The following is an 18075-nucleotide window of genomic DNA, read 5'->3' on the forward strand; positions in this document are numbered from 1 at the left end:
CCTTCTTCTTTTTACTAGTCGGGCCGGGAGGAACGGAAATTACCGTTAAAGAACGTTTATAGGTATTGGATAGTGTAGAGGGACCGGACTAAGCTAGGGTAGGCAGCGTTAGAATACCGTTAATAATATAAAGGAGTAGAGTCTTTAGACTTTCCTTTAAAGCTAAAAGAAACTTTGGTTACTAACCTTTAACGATACCGGCCTTTAGATCCTTATACGTATAACGGGTACGATTAATAATCTATATACTTATCAGAACTTATAGATCGGGTCTCCGAAATAATAAACTTACGTTCTTAGAAGCGTCGGCTTATTTATATTGTATATACTAAGCAGTAGTAAACGCTAGTAAAAAGGGTTTAATATATAATTAAAAGGATTAGCTAAAAATGTAATACTAGTTACTATAATAGCCGTCTAAAACTTTAAAATAATAAAAAAGAAGTTTTACCCGAGTTTATAAAACGTTATCGTTTTATAACGATAGTAATAGGTTTAACCTACAACCGATAAGTATAAGCTATTGCTATACTTTAAAGCTGATTTAAAATAATCTATATAAGGCTCGATCCGTTAACCGAGAACTCTATAGCCGTCCTTAAGCCTTTACAGGAGTTTAAAAAGCAGAAGCTTAGCGGGGTTAACCTTACTTTTATATAATATAACTATAATATTCTAATTATTATTAAAGGATACTATAACGCTGCTAAAAAGTAACTTTATAAGTAAACTAATATTATTACTTATATTAATAGGTTTTTTACTGCTTTTAGTAGTATAGGAAGCTAGATAACTATTATAATACGTTAGAAAACTATAGATAATTGTAATAAGAACTAGTCGGTTACTCCTTTATAATTAAAGGGTAAGAAGAGTAGTTTTAAACGATCGAAAATATATTTTAAACGACGAAAACTAGTAACCTAGTTTATTAGGCTACTTAGCAATATACTCTTAGTACTAAAAAAACTAATAGAGCTGGAAATCAATATAGTATTTAGGGAAGCTATTTTTACGGTTATAATAATCGGAAAGATCGCTTTTATTATTATAGTTTTAAAATATTATAGTTAACCGGATTATTATTAATATTTCTAGAAGAAGAATAATTTCCTTTATTAACCTTTAAATCGACCTTTCGAAGGTCTAGAAAATCGACTAATTATAAAGACTTTGGATTACTAGATACGGCTCGTCCCGAAGTCTAAAACAGCTTATAATATACTATAAAGGGATTTAACTCCTAACTACCCTATTAAAAAGGGCGCGAGAGCTACGACGGTATTTCTCTCTTTTCTTTGATTTTCAGGATCTTATTATAGCAGTTGCTCGCTGATTACGAACAACTGGGGGGTGTATAACAGGATCTATAGGGATTTATACCCTGGTCCTGAACCCTAGCAGGTATTCTGCCTGCTCAGACCGCTATTCTGGGTATCTATCGTATATATAAGGAGCCTCCAGGAGAGGCATATTAGATAGTTGTTTTCTTCTTTGGAACAACAGCTTCCAACCACTCCTTTCCGCCGTATGCACTCTCACAGGTCCGGGCCATCACAGATAAGAAGACTACTTAATTATCCGGTCCTGGTATGAGACGCGGAAAATCAACGGTGAACTGGTCTGTGGCCACCAATGTAGAGGTTGGGTCTTGAAAGTCACCCATCGCTGACAAGAGACAGCTCAACAATCCATTCTCAACAGCATACCCTTGACTACCAGCACCTTGGGCCACGATGTGCACACCATCGTCAACCTCACTTATTCGACACCATCTGGTAGACCGCCCCGACGTTCCCCTCCGTATCCTCAAAGAACCTATACAGCCCATTTGCGCCCTCCTTGATAGGCTCCTTGCTCCCAATCATCCTGCCGCCCGCGCGCTCGATGGTCTCGGCGGTCTTGGTGAGGTCCTCAACGAGCCAGTACAAGACGATGCCGCCCGGGCCCGCGGCCGGCAGGCCCGTAGGGTCATCCCCGTCGGGCCGGGGGACGATGCCGCCGCCCAGCTTGACGTCCGGGTTCCAGTCAACGAGGCGCGTCTTGGCGTCGACCTCGCTCTCCTCGGGCTTGCGCGGGCTGGCTTGGAAGGACCAGCTGAAAACCTCCGTATAAAAGGCTTCGGCTGTTGTGTGTGCGCGTTAGTCAGCCTGCCGTGGGGAAAACAATGACGCGAGGAGGGTCGTACCTCGGGCTACGTCCTTGGCGGAGATACCGAGCCAAACCGGAGAGCCGAGCTTGGGGGGCGTCCACGTAGAGTCGCACATGATGATGAAGTCTCTCAGGTCGGAGTGGTCAAAGAGGGCGTCGTCGGGGGCTCGCGGCTCGCGGGGTATCCGGTAATAATGGCCAGTGTTGAGACTGATGGATCAAAGGTCGAATGGCCCGACGCTTGAGGCCATTGTTGCTTTTATCTTCAGAATGCGCGGCGTCCTGATCAAAGCAAACAACCGCTAGAACCGAATCGCCGTCGCCTCGGAGCTCCCAAGCCCGCGCAGGCTCCGAATTGCACCGTCTCTGTGCCCTTTTCTGGTTGACGAGGATGCGATGGTTTGAGTGGCGTTTCTTGGCACGCCGGCTCACCGCATCTCGCGCAAATCAAAGGACGCGTCCTCTCACATCCCCTGAACTTGTCAGGCGGCTTGCATGGAAAGGCGCGAGGGGAACACGAGCTCACGTGAGACCATCCTAAATGCTGATGGTTAGACAGAGCCTTTGTTGGCCAGCCCTTGTCCAAGACCATTCGGTGATCAGTAACCAGCAGCAAATCCATGTGCTGTGTACACAGTAGTTATGTCCAACGCAGCCAAACTAAATCACCTCGCAATTGGGCCCTCCCATCCCTCCTCTCTTCTCTCAAGGACTTCGAGGGAACCCCTCCTCTCCGACATCCCTTTCACATCTGCCGTGGCTGCCCATTCCTAACTGCCCTGCGCTCCGGACTAGGTACCTGCTCGCAGCCCTGTCTTTAGCATGCCCATCAACCAGCGGTCATTGAAGATACGGACGCCTCTAACCCGACGCCCCCTGTTAAGGCTCGGGTCCTGCCTAAACCCACCGTTGTTCATCTTAATGAATGCCATGCGAATAGTGCCGCTGCCCGCCAAGAGCAAACATGGGCCCCGGTCTGGAATGGACCCAGCCATGCAGTGTTGAAAATTGTATGCACGTTGCGTGTCGCTGAGTCAAGAGGCTGCAAAAAGAGGCCGCCTGAGAAAAAAAATCTGGAAAAAATGTGACTCGGATACCGGGAGTCGAACCCGGGGCTGTTGAGAGAGCAGTCACTCCTGAGGAGTGAGAGTCAACGATGTTACCGCTACACCATACCCGATTAGTCGAGCGTGGTTCCGACCAGTTGTTGGGTGTCGGGTTTGGAGGGTACCACTATCAATGATTCACCGCATAGCGGAGGCAAACCCGTTCTCTCTTTTGAGTTTTCGATGTCTCCAATCAGGATTTGGAGAAAATGTAAATTCATCTGTCTGATAAAGGAACCATCCTCTGAGATTATGGTTGTCGTGCGCAGCGTTTAGCGGCCGCCATGGCTGGCGGGAGTCACAGACATCTGTCTTGCCGAACGGCACTGACGTGTTGCTCGACAAGCCGGCCACAAATTCCTACGCTGCTTCTCATGATCTTGGATTCATGGACCTCGACATAAATAATTCGAAGCAACCCATGCCAAAACTGCCGAGTTATTCAACGACCCGGTTCCCGTCTGCACCAAGAAGCGTGTTGTGAACTCCGTACGATCGGACCAACAAAAAGCCGTACCATTAACTCAACAACATCTGGAAGAGGAATGCTGCCAAAACTGCCCACCCAAATACCCAGTGGATTTGCGCGGCGCAACACCAGTTAGGCCTTCTCACCCTTCTCCTCGCGGACCTCCACGGGGGCCGCCTCCGGCTCCGGTCCATCTTCAACGTCCTTAGGCGCGTGCGCCGTCACACCAAAGAGCTCATCCATCTTTTCGAGGCTGACACCCTTGGTCTCGGGAATGAAGAACCAGACAAAGGCGCCCATGATCCAGCCAAAGGTGCCGAAAAGGAAGAACATGCCCTGCACAGGCGGTGCGGTTAGTGGGTGGACATGCCGGGGACGCTTTGGAAGAGGTTCTGAATGAGGATGGGGGAATGGATGGCGAGGGTGCTTACGTAGCCGGCGGTGCCCATGGTGACCTGCATCGTCAGGACGGTGCGGGCGATGATGAAGTTGAAGAGCCACTGCGTCGCGGCACCCATGGCCACGTTCAGGGCGCGGAGACGGGCAGTCGGGATCTCGCTGCGGCCGGTCAGCATCGCCCAGGCCCAACGGCGCAGCGACCTAAGGGGGGATCGTACCTAACGAGAATCCAGCAGACGGGGCCCCAGCCGAACTGGAAGAAGATAGCCCAGAGATAAATCAGGACGATGGCGAAGTATCCAAAGCCCGAAATCGGCTTGCCGGGGACGGGAGGCTCGGTCTTGCCATACGCGCCGACGATGTACATGGAAATGGCCTGGGCGGCGCTCGTCCACAGCAGACTGCGACGGCGACCAAGCGAGTCGGCGACGAAGACGAGGAAGATAAAGCACCCGACGACCTTGACGATTCCGTAGACGCCCGTGGCGAACAGCTGGACCGACGTTCCCGTCATGCCGAGGCCCTGGAAGATCTGCGGGGCATAGTAGTTCTGGGGAGAGAAGTCAATGAGGCTGGCCTGAGCAGAGCCAGGGGGAGTGGCTGAGACGTACAATGGCATTGACGCCCGTCATCTGCTGCCAGACCATGAGCATGATGCTGATGATGGCGCGCTTGCGGTTGCCGGGGATGAGCCACATCTCCTTGAGGAGGGTCTTGGTGGTGGCGTCGCCGACAAGGCGGCGCTCGCTGGCGAGCTGCTCGGACATCTCGGAGATTTCATTTTGCACATACGGATGGTCCTCGGGCAAACTGAAAAGGAAAAAAACAGAACCGTTAGTGGGAAATGTAGTTGCTTCAGGGAGACACGACCCTCTTACCCCCTGAGGCGGACCAGAATCTTCTTTGTCGTCTCCCAGTCGTCCTGGGTGGCGGTCCAGCGCGGGCTCTCGGGGACGAGGAACATGAAGACGATCAGAGCGCTGAAAAAGAGACGTGTTAGAACCGCCGCGATACCCTGTTCAATGGCCAGGCCAGACTCACACCGCCGGCAACGCCTGAAGAGCAAGAGGCACAGCAAACGTCGAGACGCCCTTGAAGTGCAGCAGAGCGCCGTAGTTGATCCAAAACGACAGCATCACGCCAGTCACGATGAACAGCTGGTAGAAGGCTTTCCCGCCCCGTTAGTCCGCAATCAAACGTCCACGCACCGCAGGAGATAACATACTGGTCAAACCGCCACGAATGGCGCGTGGCGCGCATTCCGAAACGTACAACGGGGTGAGCATAGAAGCAGCACCGACGCCGAGGCCCGCGATGAAGCGGCCGACGTACATGACGGCGAGGTCACCCGAGGCGACGGAGCCGGTCTGGAAGACGACGCCGACGGTGGTGATGGCACCGGTGAGAATCAGGGCCCAGCGGCGGCCCCAGCGGTCGGTGATCCAGGGGGTGATGAAGCACGCAGCGAAGCATCCGGCCTGAAGGGTTGAAGCGACTGGAAATGAATCGTCAGGGACGCCCGCGCGTGTGTGCGTCGGCGATGGGAGGGTAGGAGGCTCACTGTTCTGCGACATATCGGCCTTCGCCTTGGCGTCGTAGTTTTCGTAGCCGTATCGTCTGGGCTGTGTCAGGTCGAGTCTGTCACGGTGGGCGCAGGGCGGATGGCCTTACTCCTGCATCAATGGCATTGCCAGGACACCACCAATGGTGCCGACGCTGCAAATCCGTCATTAGTTTCCAGAGCTCCTGAGGGCTACACGTAGTATTGCCGTGGTCACTTACTCCCACCCGAAGAGCATACCACCGAAGCTGCACGTTCAGCATGTCAGCGCCACCCAGACCCTGTCGCTCTCGAAAGGGGCCTATTCATACCAGGCTAGCCATCGTCAGCACAAAGTCACACCGCAACAAATGCCGCCAGGCGCTCTTACCAGCCCAGACCAAAACAAACACACGCCACCCGTATATCTCGGGAGGGCTGTGTACGTCAGCCGACCTCGTTCACATCTCGCCTCCTGGCAGCCAGCGTGGCATCACGCACTCCTGCTTCATCGCATCATTGCGAATGATGACCTTGAGAATCTTTGCTCCCGTGCCCGCCATTGTCTCGATCGTGTCGTCGGATCACGGCTCGGCTTCTTCAAATGCGCTCGATTGTCTGGATGGGGAAAGCCCTTCGGCTGGAGAGAGACGCGAATCGCCCTGGATAGGCCTTCGGTTGTTGATAGGCGAAGATCGGGGGATCCAGGACCACGGCCAGCGAAGAAGGCGGAATCGAGAATGACAAAACCACCACTCTCCCGGTGCTCACACAACAAGCGGACGGGGCGGTGATAAAGAAGGATTCCATGATCTCGGACAGTCAACGGGCGGGCGCGCGGCAGGTTAATATGGGTAATGTCGGGGCATGGACGGCCGAGTCGTCGAGACCTGGGCGTATCTCGCGTTTCCCCGCATGGTAAAGCCCCCTCACCTCCCCAGGCGTTCCCCGGCCGGAGGTTGGTCGAGGTTGCAACGAAGGTGACGCGAGGCGGAAGGCCGTGAAGCTTCCGATCCAGGGGTGTGGTGTCGCGGGGTGCGGATGGTTGCAACGGTCGGGCAGAGAGCCGGCGCGGCGCACCGCTGGCCGAGACCGCAACTGTGCATGTCCGGGGCTGGTTCGCACGCCTCGAAATCGAAAGCCGGCTGGTCGCGAGGACTTGGCAACGGCGAACGCGGTGCTTGTAGCTCCTTTTCCCCTTTTTTCCTTGTTTTGTTTTCGCACTTGCTCAGGTCGGTCGTCCGCACCTCGACCCTCCTCTGCCTACACCGTATACTATCGGTGCTCAGCTGTTAAGCTGAACCGAACGGCCAAGAACTCCCGAGTTATTCCACCTATCGGCAGAATTTCAGTTGCCGGCGCGGGTGCTCCATTAGCTTTACACTCTGCAGCTCCCGTGATTAATTTGCCATGCTGTCGCCAGATGGGAATCTGGGTAGGTTCCGGGCACCAGGAACGGTGTCCTGTGCTGCGCTGTTCTGTGCTTGAATGCGTTCAACGGGTTGTCCCATCGCTTGCTGGCTGGAGCACGCGGGACGGAGTGGAACTGCACATGAACGCTTTCGAGAACAAGCTCAGGTGGAGCATGTCACAGACGAGCCCCAGCGGATGAAACCCTGGTGCTGATCCTCCGCAGCGGCGGGGGAATCGCGGGGCTCTCGCATCGCCGTTGGAGCTTGGCTCGCTGGCTTGTGGATGCTTTTGACCCCTGCTGTTGTTGCTTTCCCTGCTTTGACGTCTTCGGCGGAAGGGAGGCCACCAAGGGACAGGATCGTCGGTTGCTTGACACGGGATTGTCGTTGCCAAAAGCGCACGACCTGAGGATAATAGGGGTAGGATGGCTAAGGACGGGCTCGGGTCCATGGTGTCGCACGGGCAACGACCGAACCATGCTTGGTAGCTACACGGCCGACTTCCCCTATCGATCGACGGCGCGAGTTCCAGGTTGTCGGTATGTCTCTACCGGAAAGCGTTCCACCTCGGGGCCGAAGTGGGGCCGGGCCGTGTGGAGTACCCGCCAACAGCATCGCTCCCCGGAGCTCCCCCGGCGTGGGGATCGGTCTTTGCCGACTTGCGGGAGAAGAGCTACGGCGCAGCACGGCGGATAGCAGACAACAGTCAATGAGAGACCAGGACGATACGTTACCCTAGCGCCGCTCCCGGGACAATGCTGCGGTCCCTCGGGGCCCTTGGAAGCCACCGCTGCAGCGGCAGTGAAAGACGAGTGTTGAATGGATTATGGTTCAGCTTGTTAGTGATGTTCCGCCCCCGTTCCGCCTCAGCGAAACGGATACGGGGCTGCTAAACTCAGGCACCTAGCTTCCCCCCTGCTAAGACCTCGTGCATGAAATGATGAGTCGAGCCACGGCCGTCACCATACTACCCCAAGACCAGTTGAAAAACCCACCTCATTGTTCACCTAACAGCTGCATTGACCCCAAAGCCGACAGCCCTCCCCGCCATGATCCGGCCGCCCCACCCCCTCGTCTAGCTCTTCTTTTCGGCCTTTGATAGTCCGCCCTCAGGCCCCAGATCCTCTCCCAGCTCTTTCCCATTCACCACGATCGGCTGGATATCCTGCAACACGAACAGCATCCTCGCCCACTCCGTCGCGCTCGTGTTGACCCCTAATCATCATCCGGGTCAGCGCCATCCCTGGCTGTGGTACCAAAGCACACACTACTCACATTGATGGTTCGTGCCCCTCTGCACCGCCACATCCCCCCTCTTCAGCACCGCCCTATCCCCGCCGTCGAGCACCATCTCCACCTCGCCCTCCAGCACGACCCCGTAGTCCAGGCTCTTGGTCCGGTGCATCGCGCACGCGTACCCCGGCGCAAAGTCCACCACCCGACAGACCGTGCCGCCCGGGCTCACGAGCCCCAGACGCCCGCTGGCGACGAGCGCGTCGTGCGCCGCCAGGTCGGCGTCACCGTTCAGATCCGCAGGGAAGGCGGAGGTGGTGAAGGGGACGGCGAAGCCGAGGTTGTCCTCGTCGAAGCCGGCCCAGATGAAGGGGGCTTGGGAATGGAGGGCGGCAAGGCCGTCCGAGGCGCGGTGGGTGGTGATGTAGCGGGTGAGCTGGGGGAGGCTGGAGAGGGGTTTGGGCTGCGGGAGGGTGCTGGGCTGCGGGAGGTTGGGAGGAGGGGCAGGAGGATCCGAGGTGCGTGTCGACGTGGGGGTGGGTTCGTTGGACATTGTGAAAGCTAAGCCTTGTGCCGACGTTTGTTGTTGACAGAGTGCGTCGCCTTGGGGGGCTGTGGATTGCTCTGACAGGCTGATGGGACCGCGCTGGCGGATTCAACCGAGTTGCAGGTGGTGAGAACAAGGATGCTTGGCAGGTAGACGTCTGAAAGGACGCGGGTAGGCCGCAAGACAAGAACGGGGGCTGGCTTCTTATAGTGTGGCGTCCTTCCGCTTGTCAAGCCTCCCTTCCCCGGGTCATCGTACAGGAGCCCAGAGATGGAAAGGATTGGCTGTAGGTTTCCGTTGCCGAGGGCGGGAAGGGAGAATTCTGTCAGCAACCTGCGTAAGCCACCGAAGCCCCTCACCGCCTGCGGACGGGATAGGTACAGAAATCTTGCATCTTGCCCATGTCATACCACCTCGAGTACCTCAGGTAGCCCATGGCCTCAACGGCCCCGATGCCTGCCAGGTGGCTTAGGCCGGAGTCTGGTCTGGAAGTTGATTGATCTGCCTGTTAGCCAAGCCTTGCCATGGAATCATTACACCGTTGTGAGCAGGCTGCGTAATTGTTGTGAATGGACGTTTCGTCTAGCACCTTGGTTAATACATGGGTAGGTACCTAACGTGAGGTATGTACCATTGTCTTCGACCGATACATCGCTGGAGGGCAGCCCTGATTCATGGCCAGTTCCGAGACGCCGCCCCCACGCTACGCTTTGCAACACGCTTGGCAGAGGCGCCAGTTGCCGACCTTCCATAGCATAATACCGCTCAAACGACATCTTAATGCCTTGGAGATGTTGCTCAACGTTACCTGAGGATGGGCACATGTCGTCGTACCCTGTTAACCAATTCGTATGGGTACAAACATTGATTTGGACATCTAACTAGCCGTTTTCAGCTGGGGCTGACACCGTTTGGTTCTTGGCGCGTAACGTTTACAGGGTAATTAATAGGCCTCAACTTCACCTTCATCAACATCGCTACCATCCTTCACCCGTGCGTAGCGGGTGATGCCATGGTTTCCTTGTTGATGCAGGTGACGCCGTCGTTCATGATGCTTCTTCAACCAAGCACCCTGAAACACCACGAGTCTGCCTCGCCGCCAGAACACCACGTGCTTTCGACCTCGCCGCCGCAAGCCGCCTCGGGCTGGACCTCGTACCTCTCGTCATGGGCACCCTCACTAGGCCGCACGCGGCCATCCCAAACGGAGAACGCTTCTCCCTCTGTCTCTGCCATCACCGGCTTCCGCAACCCCTGGCCATCCTGGCACAACCCCACCCTCGCCCAGACATGGTCCAGCTTTCGCTGGGGCCCGGACAACGACGGCTACCTCGAGCTGGCCGCGTCCCATCTTACCAAAGCCGCTGGCCCCATCTCTGTCGAGGACGAGCCAGCCAAGCTGCCCCGATTCGGCGACCTCCCTTGCGGCTGGCCTGCCAGATACTCAGCGGCGGGGGAGAAGGCGGCGCGTTTGCTCCGGGTCCAAAAGCCGGATTTTTCCCTCCCCGTCCACGACCCTGCGTCGGACGGTCCTGGGCCGGGGTTTCGAGCGAAGGCGACCTGGCTCGGCCACGCCGGCGCGCTGGTGCAGTTCCCCGCGGACGATGATAAGGACGAGGGGGAGCGGCGCCGGCCGCTGGGCTTCCTCTTCGACCCCATCTTTTCCCAGCGCCCCGCCATTACCCGGTACTTTGGACCGCCGCGGACGTACCCGCCGCCCTGTGCCGTGCAGGACCTGCCGGAGATTGACGCCGTGCTGATATCGCATAACCATCCCGATCACATGGACGCGGCGACGCTCAAGGAGGTGTGGGAGCGAAACAAGGCGTGGGTGCGGTTTTACGTGCCGCTGGGGAATGCGAGGTGGCTGCGAGCGGAGTGTGGGATCCCGGAGGATAGGGTGGTCGAGATGGACTGGTGGGATGAGGTGGAGTTGCGGCATGTGGGTGAGGAGACGGATGGCAACGCGGTTGTCAGGATATGGTGTACCCCGGCGCAGCACAACAGCTGGAGGTTTGGTGCGAAGAACTCGGCCCTGTGGTCCAGCTGGTATGTTGAGCATCTTGCTGGGGGCAGCGGCAACAGCAGGGGCAGACCGGGCTGCCGTGTCTTCTTTGCCGGCGACACCGGGTATCAGTTCCACCCGTCGCCGTCTTGGCCGCCATCGCCACGAGAGCATCAAGGGCAGGACATCTCCCAGCCCACCACCACGGCCTCTGTGGTCGACGGCAAGGCCAGCTCCACAGTTACTACGACCACCACCGCCACCAGCACCACCGCCACCACTACCAGCACCACCAACAACAATAGCAACAATAGCAACTCCAATTCGGCGGTCAACGACGGTGATGATGATCAAGTCCATCCGCCATGCCCCGCCTTCGCCCAAATCCGCGCCCGCATCGGCCCTCCCGACCTCCTCCTCCTCCCCGTCTCCGTCGGCGCCACGTTCTCCTACCTCCGCAGCTTCGTTCCGCTGCCAAGCTGGGTTAACCCGCTGCCACGGCACACGCTGGGTGTCACGGGGGCGAACCACATGCCGTCGTGGGATGCGGTGAAGGTGTTGAGGGTCATGGCGGGGACAGAAGAGCGGCGGCAGCAGCAGCAGCAGGAGGAGGAGGAGACATCGTCAGCGCCACCATCAGCAACGGAGACAACGGCGGCAGCGACCTTGTCTGATCAGAGCAGCAGGACGAGAGGCCCCATTGCGGTGGCGATGCACTGGGGCACGTTCGTCCCGGACCCGGAGGAGGTGCTGAGGACGCTGGGGGAGTTGGAGTGGGCGTGTAAGTCCATGGGGGTCAGGTTTGCGAGGGAGTTGGGAGGGGAAGGGGAGCAGGCGAAGGATGGGTTGACGTTTTTGGCGCTGAATCATGGGGCTAGCGTTTCTGTGTGAGGCTGATTATTCAGGGGAAAACCACGGCATAATCATCAAGTACCGTTCACCTGTCATGTCGGAGATGCCTTCTCGACGCCGTGGGCGACGATCTGAAACAACGAGAGCTTCCTCTGGCCTCGCCCAAACTCTCCAAGAATTGGCCAACATGTTTTCAAAGTCCAAAGCTTGACGCCCTTGCTCACATACGACCTGCAAACGCCAGGATCGGTCGACACGGCCCCGAAGCTTCGACTTGCATCTCCTCTGCATGGGAGGGGTACGTTTTGGCTGAGTTCTGTTCTGTCCGGCAAGTTGTTGGTTTTGGTACGGCATGAGGATAATGACTTCTTGGATACCTTCTAATGGTGCCGTGGACTTGGGCTGCTTAACTTTCCCCGTTCATGACCACAGCCATACGAGGTAAAAATGGCAGGTCGGGTGCCCAGCCGATTCCATCGTGATCGGCTCAGGGCCTACCTTACACTTGGCAAACGTTTTGAGGTTTCTCGTTGGCGCGGCTAGTCATGTCGCCGCCAGGGTGCTGTAGGGGTCCTCCGGTCGCTTCCACCGCCCCATGAACAGGTGCTAAACGTACGTAACCCGGATTCTAGGACCCCTTTCCCGCCTAGGGCCCTTTTCGCTTCAGCAGCCTACATACCGTTACGCGGCAAGGTGCCCAAGGTACGCAGCTCGCATGCCTGTTTTCTGCTTGCCGGTCGGTTCGGACCTCGGGCTTGTCCCCGGGTCGAGGCGGGCCGCGTCGGGCCCACCGACAAGCCCCATCACAGCCTAAACGGCGTGGACCTAGGTGATTTCCTGGTTGGACGACAGAGCCGTTGCCGGTGCTTCCCGCATCCGCATGGCTCCCTGGCTTCGCTTAGTGTCCTGCTGGACCACTGGGCCACGGGGGTTCGTTCAGGCTGTTGCGGGTAAAATCCCAACCCCACAGGCGACGGGCAGGACAGTTGCATTTTGGCTCGTGGGGCGCACGAGGGCGGACAAGGCCGCGCCAGGGACGGTCTCCTTCTCTGCTTGTCCAATGTCTTGTCCCACCGGCAAAAATCTCGGGATGTCGGGCCTGCACCACGCTTTAGGATACAACTGGCGAGCATGGCGGGCTTGGCCGTGGTACGCAGCTTGCTCAGCTAGGTAAACGGAATGCTAGACCACAGCCTCCGGAGACTTTTCAGGAACCCAAGAGCTGACCTAGGTCAGGGGCCATAGAAGCCCTGCATCGGGCTTCCCATTCCCCATGCAAAGGTTACCGTCGTAATCACCCGCCCACGTTGTATGGGGTACCAAGGAACCGGTTCCATGATCCGTCCATGATGCAATCGAAGGCCGCTTTTTTTAGGCGTCATGCCAGGGACGAGCTTCGGGAGCTCCTTCGGGCCATCAGCTCAAGCGAGGGACGAGGCGGACAGCGGATATAAACCCGTCGCGTTCCCTCCCCCGCCTCGAGAGACCCCCACCTTCAGAGGGTCGAGTTTGGCACGGCAGCTCCAGCAATGAAGTTCCTCAACTCGCTCGTCGTCGCGGCGGTGGCCTTCACCGCCGAGGTCGCCGCCCAGGCCAAGAACCCCGAGGGCCCTCCGAACCTGCCCAAGAACTACAGGAGCATTGATCTCAAGATCAACCTCAGGAACGGTGCGAGGAACAAGACGTCGCCTCTGCTCCATGGCTTGTTCTTTGAGGACATCAACCACTCTGGCGACGGCGGCATCTATGCCGAGCTGATCCGCAACCGTGCCTTCCAGGGTGAGTCTTGTCAAGAAAAAGAAGGAAAAAAAAAAGCCCGGACCCATGACTGACGATGATTGCAGGCTCGGATGATGTTACCGGCGGAACCAAGGACCTCGTCGGTTACAGGCCCATTGGAAACGGCGTCAAGCTCGAGCTGGACATCACCCAGCCGCTCTCGGATGCCCTGAGGTACTCGCTGAAGGTGACCGTCCCGGCCAATGCCACGGGCGAGGTTGGCTTCCTCAACGAGGGCTGGTGGGGAATCAACGTGCAGCCGTAAGTCACACCGTCGTCTGGGTTCACCCTCAAGGGCGAATGGGGAGATGTCTAACGGGCTCGCAGGTACACGTACAACGCCTCCCTCTACGTCAAGCCCCACATGCCCAGCTTCAAGCCGGCCTCCACCATCTCGGGCCTGACCTTCTCCCTCCGCTCCAACCTCACCGACGAGGTCTTCGTCTCCAAGGAGGTTCCCTTCCCGCCCAACATCAGCGCGTACCGCTACACCCACCTCCAGACGACCCTCACCCCGCCCAAGGCCGCCCCCAACAGCAACAACACCTTCGCCGTCACCTGGAACGGCACCGCTGCTGCCGGACAAACCTTCTTCTTCAACCTCATCTCTCTCTTCCCCCCGACCTACAAGGACCGGCCGAACGGTCTCCGCAAGGACCTCGCCGAGGTTCTCGAGGGCATCAAGCCCAAGTTCCTCCGCTTCCCCGGCGGCAACAACCTCGAGGGCTTGAGCGTCGACACCCGCTGGGACTGGAAGAAGACCATCGGCCCCCTGGTTGACCGTCCGGGCCGCCCTGGCAACTGGGGCTACTGGAACACGGACGGCCTGGGGTACCTCGAGTACCTCCTCTGGTGCGAGGACATGAACATCGAGCCGCTCCTCACCGTCTACGCCGGCTACTCGCTCGACGCCTCGGGAGCCCACCCGGCCCACACCGTGCCGCCCGAGGAGCTCGACTACTTCATCCAGGACGCCATCGACCAGCTCGAGTACGCCATGGGCGACGTCACCACCAAGTGGGGAGCTCTGCGCGCCCAGCACGGCCACCCCGAGCCGTTCAGCATCAAGTTCGTCGAGATCGGCAACGAGGACTGGTTCTCGGACAGCTACGCCTGGCGCTTCCCGCGCTTCCTCGAGGCGCTCAAGAAGGCGTACCCCGACATCACCTACATCTCGTCCCAGGCCGTCGAGGAGAACCCGACCAAGCAGAACATCACCATCCCGCCGGGCAACATGTGGGATCTGCACCACTACCAGACGCCGCAGTTCTACAAGGACAACTTCAACTACTTTGACAACTGGCAGGAGATCAACGGCTACCCCAACGTCACCATCTTTGTCGGCGAGTACTCGGTGCTGTCGCGCGACCGCCCCGGCGGCGTCGACTGGGTCAACGGCGAGGGCCGCTTCGCCTACCCGCCCATGATCGCCGCCATCGGCGAGGCCATCTTCGCCCTCGCCATGGAGCGCAACCCGCACGTGGTCAAGCTGTCGTCGTACGCGCCGCTCTTCCAGAACTGGAACGCGTACCAGTGGACGCCCAACTTCATCGCCTTCTCGGCCAACCCCAAGGACCTCGTCCTCTCGACGTCCTACTACCAGCAGAAGCTCTTCTCCGAGTACTACGGCGCCGAGACGCTCACCGTCGAGAACAAGAACGGCGACTTCAACCCGCTCTGGTGGGGCGCCACCATCAGCGAGGACCAGTCGCGCATCTTCCTCAAGATCGTCAACAGCGAGAAGGACAGGAAGACGGTCAAGGTGGAGCTGGACAAGGCCATCAGGTCGGCCAACGCCACCGTGCTCAGGCACAGGGACGAGTACGCCTTCAACTTTATCGGCAACTCGACCATCGTGCCCAGGGCCCAGAAGGTCGACAGGCCCAGGGGCAGGAAGGTCGAGTTCGTCGCCGAGGGATGGAGCGTCAACGTTCTGGAGCTGCGCGTGTAAGGGAGGCAAGGGGGAAGATGGTGTGTATATAGGTCGTTTCTGGATCATGTAGTTCATTACGCTGCTGTCTTTGCGCACCAGGCTAGGTATCGATCCGTGCGATACCGTGTATGTGTGTCCTGCTTGGTAATCGTGCTTGTCCCTCGCGGCTGTCCTCATTGTCCAAAGAAAAAAAAAAAAAGAAAAGAAAAACGAAAAAGAAAGCAAGCATGGAAAGAAATGGGCCGACTGAGCACTAACTGCCATGCGGCAGGAGAAGATGTGCCGAGGCTGAAGTGTGTGGTATATAGCTGGGACGCGGTGATGATGTGCCGTTGCATCTCCCAGCCGCCGACCCCCCGCCGTCCTTCCTACCTCTCAAGGTGTTTGAAGTCATTGGCATTGTTGATTTCAAAATTCTGTCTCGAGATGCACAAATATCGAGCTTGCAGCAAGGCTGCTACTACTAGTGGCAGAAAGGCTACCGGTGAGGGATGAATGGTTACCTTTGATCGGGAACCCGATGCAGTTGTTGAGAAGGGGAGTCGCCTCACTTACATGTAGTCGTTGTTGTACTGTATTGTATCGCGGTGTACTGCGTATCTTACCCTTTGACTAACCCCAACCCTTCCCGGGTCGGCCCGCCAGAACCCGGAGAAAGCCGCTCCGAACCCTGGCCTTATCCTGTCTCAACCCTGGCTCAACCCTGGGCCGAACCCTGCCGCAACCCTGCCGAGCTTCGGCAGCTCGAGCTCCAAAGCGAAACCGCTGACGTCGGCGAGTTGCTGGACCTGCGTTCCATTCCAACCACTTCCACACCACCCCTCACCCAACCTCGCCCATCTCACGACCCCCCGCCACCCAACACCTCTGTGGGCGCACCACCCCTTTCGTCCTCGACAGCAAATGTGACGTGGCTTGTTCACAATGTCGCTCACAGCCGCGCAGAGGACGCTCCGGCGTGTCCCGTCCCTCGCCCTCGCAACGGCGACCAGGCGACGCCCGACGACCACGACGCTTCTCCCTCTCCTCCCCCACCTCCTCGCAACCACCACCGCCTACGCGCCGCCGCCAGCAGCAGCGGCAGCATTAGCAGCAGCAGCAGCATCTTCTCGCCTCTTCCACACGACCCCGCGCCATGCCCTCCCCACCGGCGGGCTCGGCTCCATGCCGCCGACCTACTTCCAAAAAGCCTCCTCCCTCCCCATGAACACCATCATCCGCTTCGTCCCCCAGCAAACCGCCTGGATCGTCGAGCGCATGGGAAAGTTCAACCGCATCCTCCAGCCCGGCCTGGCCATCCTGATCCCCTTCATCGACCGCATCGCCTACGTCAAGTCGCTCAAGGAGGTGGCCATCGAGATCCCGTCCCAGTCCGCCATCACCGCCGACAACGTGACCCTCGAGCTCGACGGCGTGCTCTACACCCGCGTGTTTGACGCCTACAAGGCCAGCTACGGCGTCGAGGACGCCGAGTACGCCATCTCGCAGCTCGCCCAGACCACCATGCGCAGCGAGATCGGCCAGCTCACGCTCGACCACGTCCTCAAGGAGCGCCAGGCCCTCAACACCAACATCACGGCCGCCATCAACGAGGCCGCCCAGGCCTGGGGCGTCACGTGCCTGCGCTACGAGATCCGCGACATCCACGCGCCCAAGCCCGTCGTCGAGGCCATGCACCGCCAGGTCACGGCCGAGCGCTCCAAGCGCGCCGAGATCCTCGAGTCGGAGGGCCAGCGCCAGAGCGCCATCAACATCGCCGAGGGCCGCAAGCAGTCGGCCATCCTCGCCAGCGAGGCCGTCCGCGCCCAAAAGATCAACGCCGCCGCCGGCGACGCCGAGGCCATCCTGCTGCGCGCCCGCGCCACGGCCGCCGGCATCGACGCCGTCGCCAAGGCCATCGCCGAGGGCCGCGACGCCGCCCAGAACGCCATCAGCCTGTCCGTGGCCGAAAAGTACGTCGACGCCTTCGCCAAGCTGGCCAAGGAGGGCACCGCCGTCGTGGTGCCGGGCAACGTCGGCGACATGGCCGGCATGATCGCCACCGCGCTGAGCGTCTACGGCAAGGTCGGCGACGCCCAGTCGGCGAGGGACGCGGCCAAGAGGATTCTGGAGTCGGGCAGGGTGATCGAGCCTTCTGGCAGCGGCGACGCTCAAGCGGATGCGGCCGCCGAGCTGGAGGCGGCCCAGGAGGGCCCGGCCGAGGTGCAGAGGAGCAGCAGCGCGCACAAGAATGGTAGGGTTTAGATGGTTTCGTCCCAAGCGGCTAGAGGTGAGCGAGGGCTAGCGCCGGTGGCAGGTTGCGGATGAATTCTCCACGCGAAGAACTCCTGCACCAACAACAGGTTTTTTTTTAAACAAAGAGAGACACAAGAGCTCAATGTGAACTTGCCGCATGTATCAGTAGCTTGGAGGAGCGCAACACGGAGGTCCTTTGCTATGAAAGAGAGAGAGAGAGAGAGAGACGGAGAACCAACATGGCAGGCATGGACGGCATCACAGGGGCAAGAGAAAAAAAAAAGGCATGTTGGTTCAAACCACTCAACTGTATCTACACCACCTCATTAAGAAGGAAAAACAAAAGAGACAGAAACAAAAGAACCCCGTCTCTTGCGCCCTTGCTGTCCTTTACCCACTCGCACTTCGCTACCT

At 58.0% G+C, this 18075-nt stretch overlaps 6 protein-coding genes and 1 non-coding gene across 7 annotated transcripts; 3 read left to right on the plus strand and 4 right to left on the minus strand.

Moving 5' to 3' along the window:
• Positions 1-1757: 1757 nt before the first annotated feature.
• VTJ83DRAFT_7108 (uncharacterized protein) lies at positions 1758-2267 on the minus strand (the record flags this gene model as incomplete). Its single annotated transcript, XM_071013894.1, has 2 exons — positions 1758-2125; positions 2189-2267. 2 exons carry the CDS (start codon positions 2265-2267, stop codon positions 1758-1760), a joined length of 447 nt encoding a protein of 148 aa, XP_070863325.1.
• Positions 2268-3239: 972 nt separating this feature from the next.
• VTJ83DRAFT_t168 lies at positions 3240-3331 on the minus strand. Its single transcript has one exon. It is a non-coding gene; the product is annotated as a tRNA-Glu (tRNA).
• A 527-nt stretch (positions 3332-3858) lies between these two features.
• Positions 3859-6228, minus strand: VTJ83DRAFT_7109 (uncharacterized protein; the record flags this gene model as incomplete). The annotated part of the gene is made up of 11 exons (XM_071013895.1): positions 3859-4062; positions 4158-4284; positions 4344-4675; positions 4737-4935; positions 5004-5105; positions 5167-5293; positions 5351-5620; positions 5687-5742; positions 5797-5841; positions 5908-5934; positions 6167-6228. 11 exons carry the CDS (start codon positions 6226-6228, stop codon positions 3859-3861), a joined length of 1551 nt encoding a protein of 516 aa, XP_070863326.1.
• A 1924-nt stretch (positions 6229-8152) lies between these two features.
• Positions 8153-8863, minus strand: VTJ83DRAFT_7110 (uncharacterized protein; the record flags this gene model as incomplete). Its single annotated transcript, XM_071013897.1, has 2 exons — positions 8153-8292; positions 8353-8863. The coding sequence occupies 2 exons, from the start codon at positions 8861-8863 to the stop codon at positions 8153-8155; spliced, it is 651 nt and encodes a 216-aa protein (XP_070863327.1).
• Positions 8864-9869: 1006 nt separating this feature from the next.
• On the plus strand, positions 9870-11753 carry VTJ83DRAFT_7111 (uncharacterized protein; the record flags this gene model as incomplete). Its single annotated transcript, XM_071013898.1, has 1 exon — positions 9870-11753. One exon carries the CDS (start codon positions 9870-9872, stop codon positions 11751-11753), a length of 1884 nt encoding a protein of 627 aa, XP_070863328.1.
• Positions 11754-13243: 1490 nt separating this feature from the next.
• On the plus strand, positions 13244-15444 carry VTJ83DRAFT_7112 (uncharacterized protein; the record flags this gene model as incomplete). Its single annotated transcript, XM_071013899.1, has 3 exons — positions 13244-13493; positions 13559-13754; positions 13821-15444. 3 exons carry the CDS (start codon positions 13244-13246, stop codon positions 15442-15444), a joined length of 2070 nt encoding a protein of 689 aa, XP_070863329.1.
• Positions 15445-16350: 906 nt separating this feature from the next.
• VTJ83DRAFT_7113 (uncharacterized protein) lies at positions 16351-17670 on the plus strand (the record flags this gene model as incomplete). Its single annotated transcript, XM_071013900.1, has 1 exon — positions 16351-17670. The coding sequence occupies one exon, from the start codon at positions 16351-16353 to the stop codon at positions 17668-17670; it is 1320 nt and encodes a 439-aa protein (XP_070863330.1).
• Positions 17671-18075: the final 405 nt, after the last annotated feature.

Source organism: Remersonia thermophila, chromosome 7, assembly GCF_042764415.1.
Source record: "Remersonia thermophila strain ATCC 22073 chromosome 7, whole genome shotgun sequence".
Lineage (NCBI taxonomy): Eukaryota > Fungi > Ascomycota > Sordariomycetes > Sordariales > Chaetomiaceae > Remersonia > Remersonia thermophila.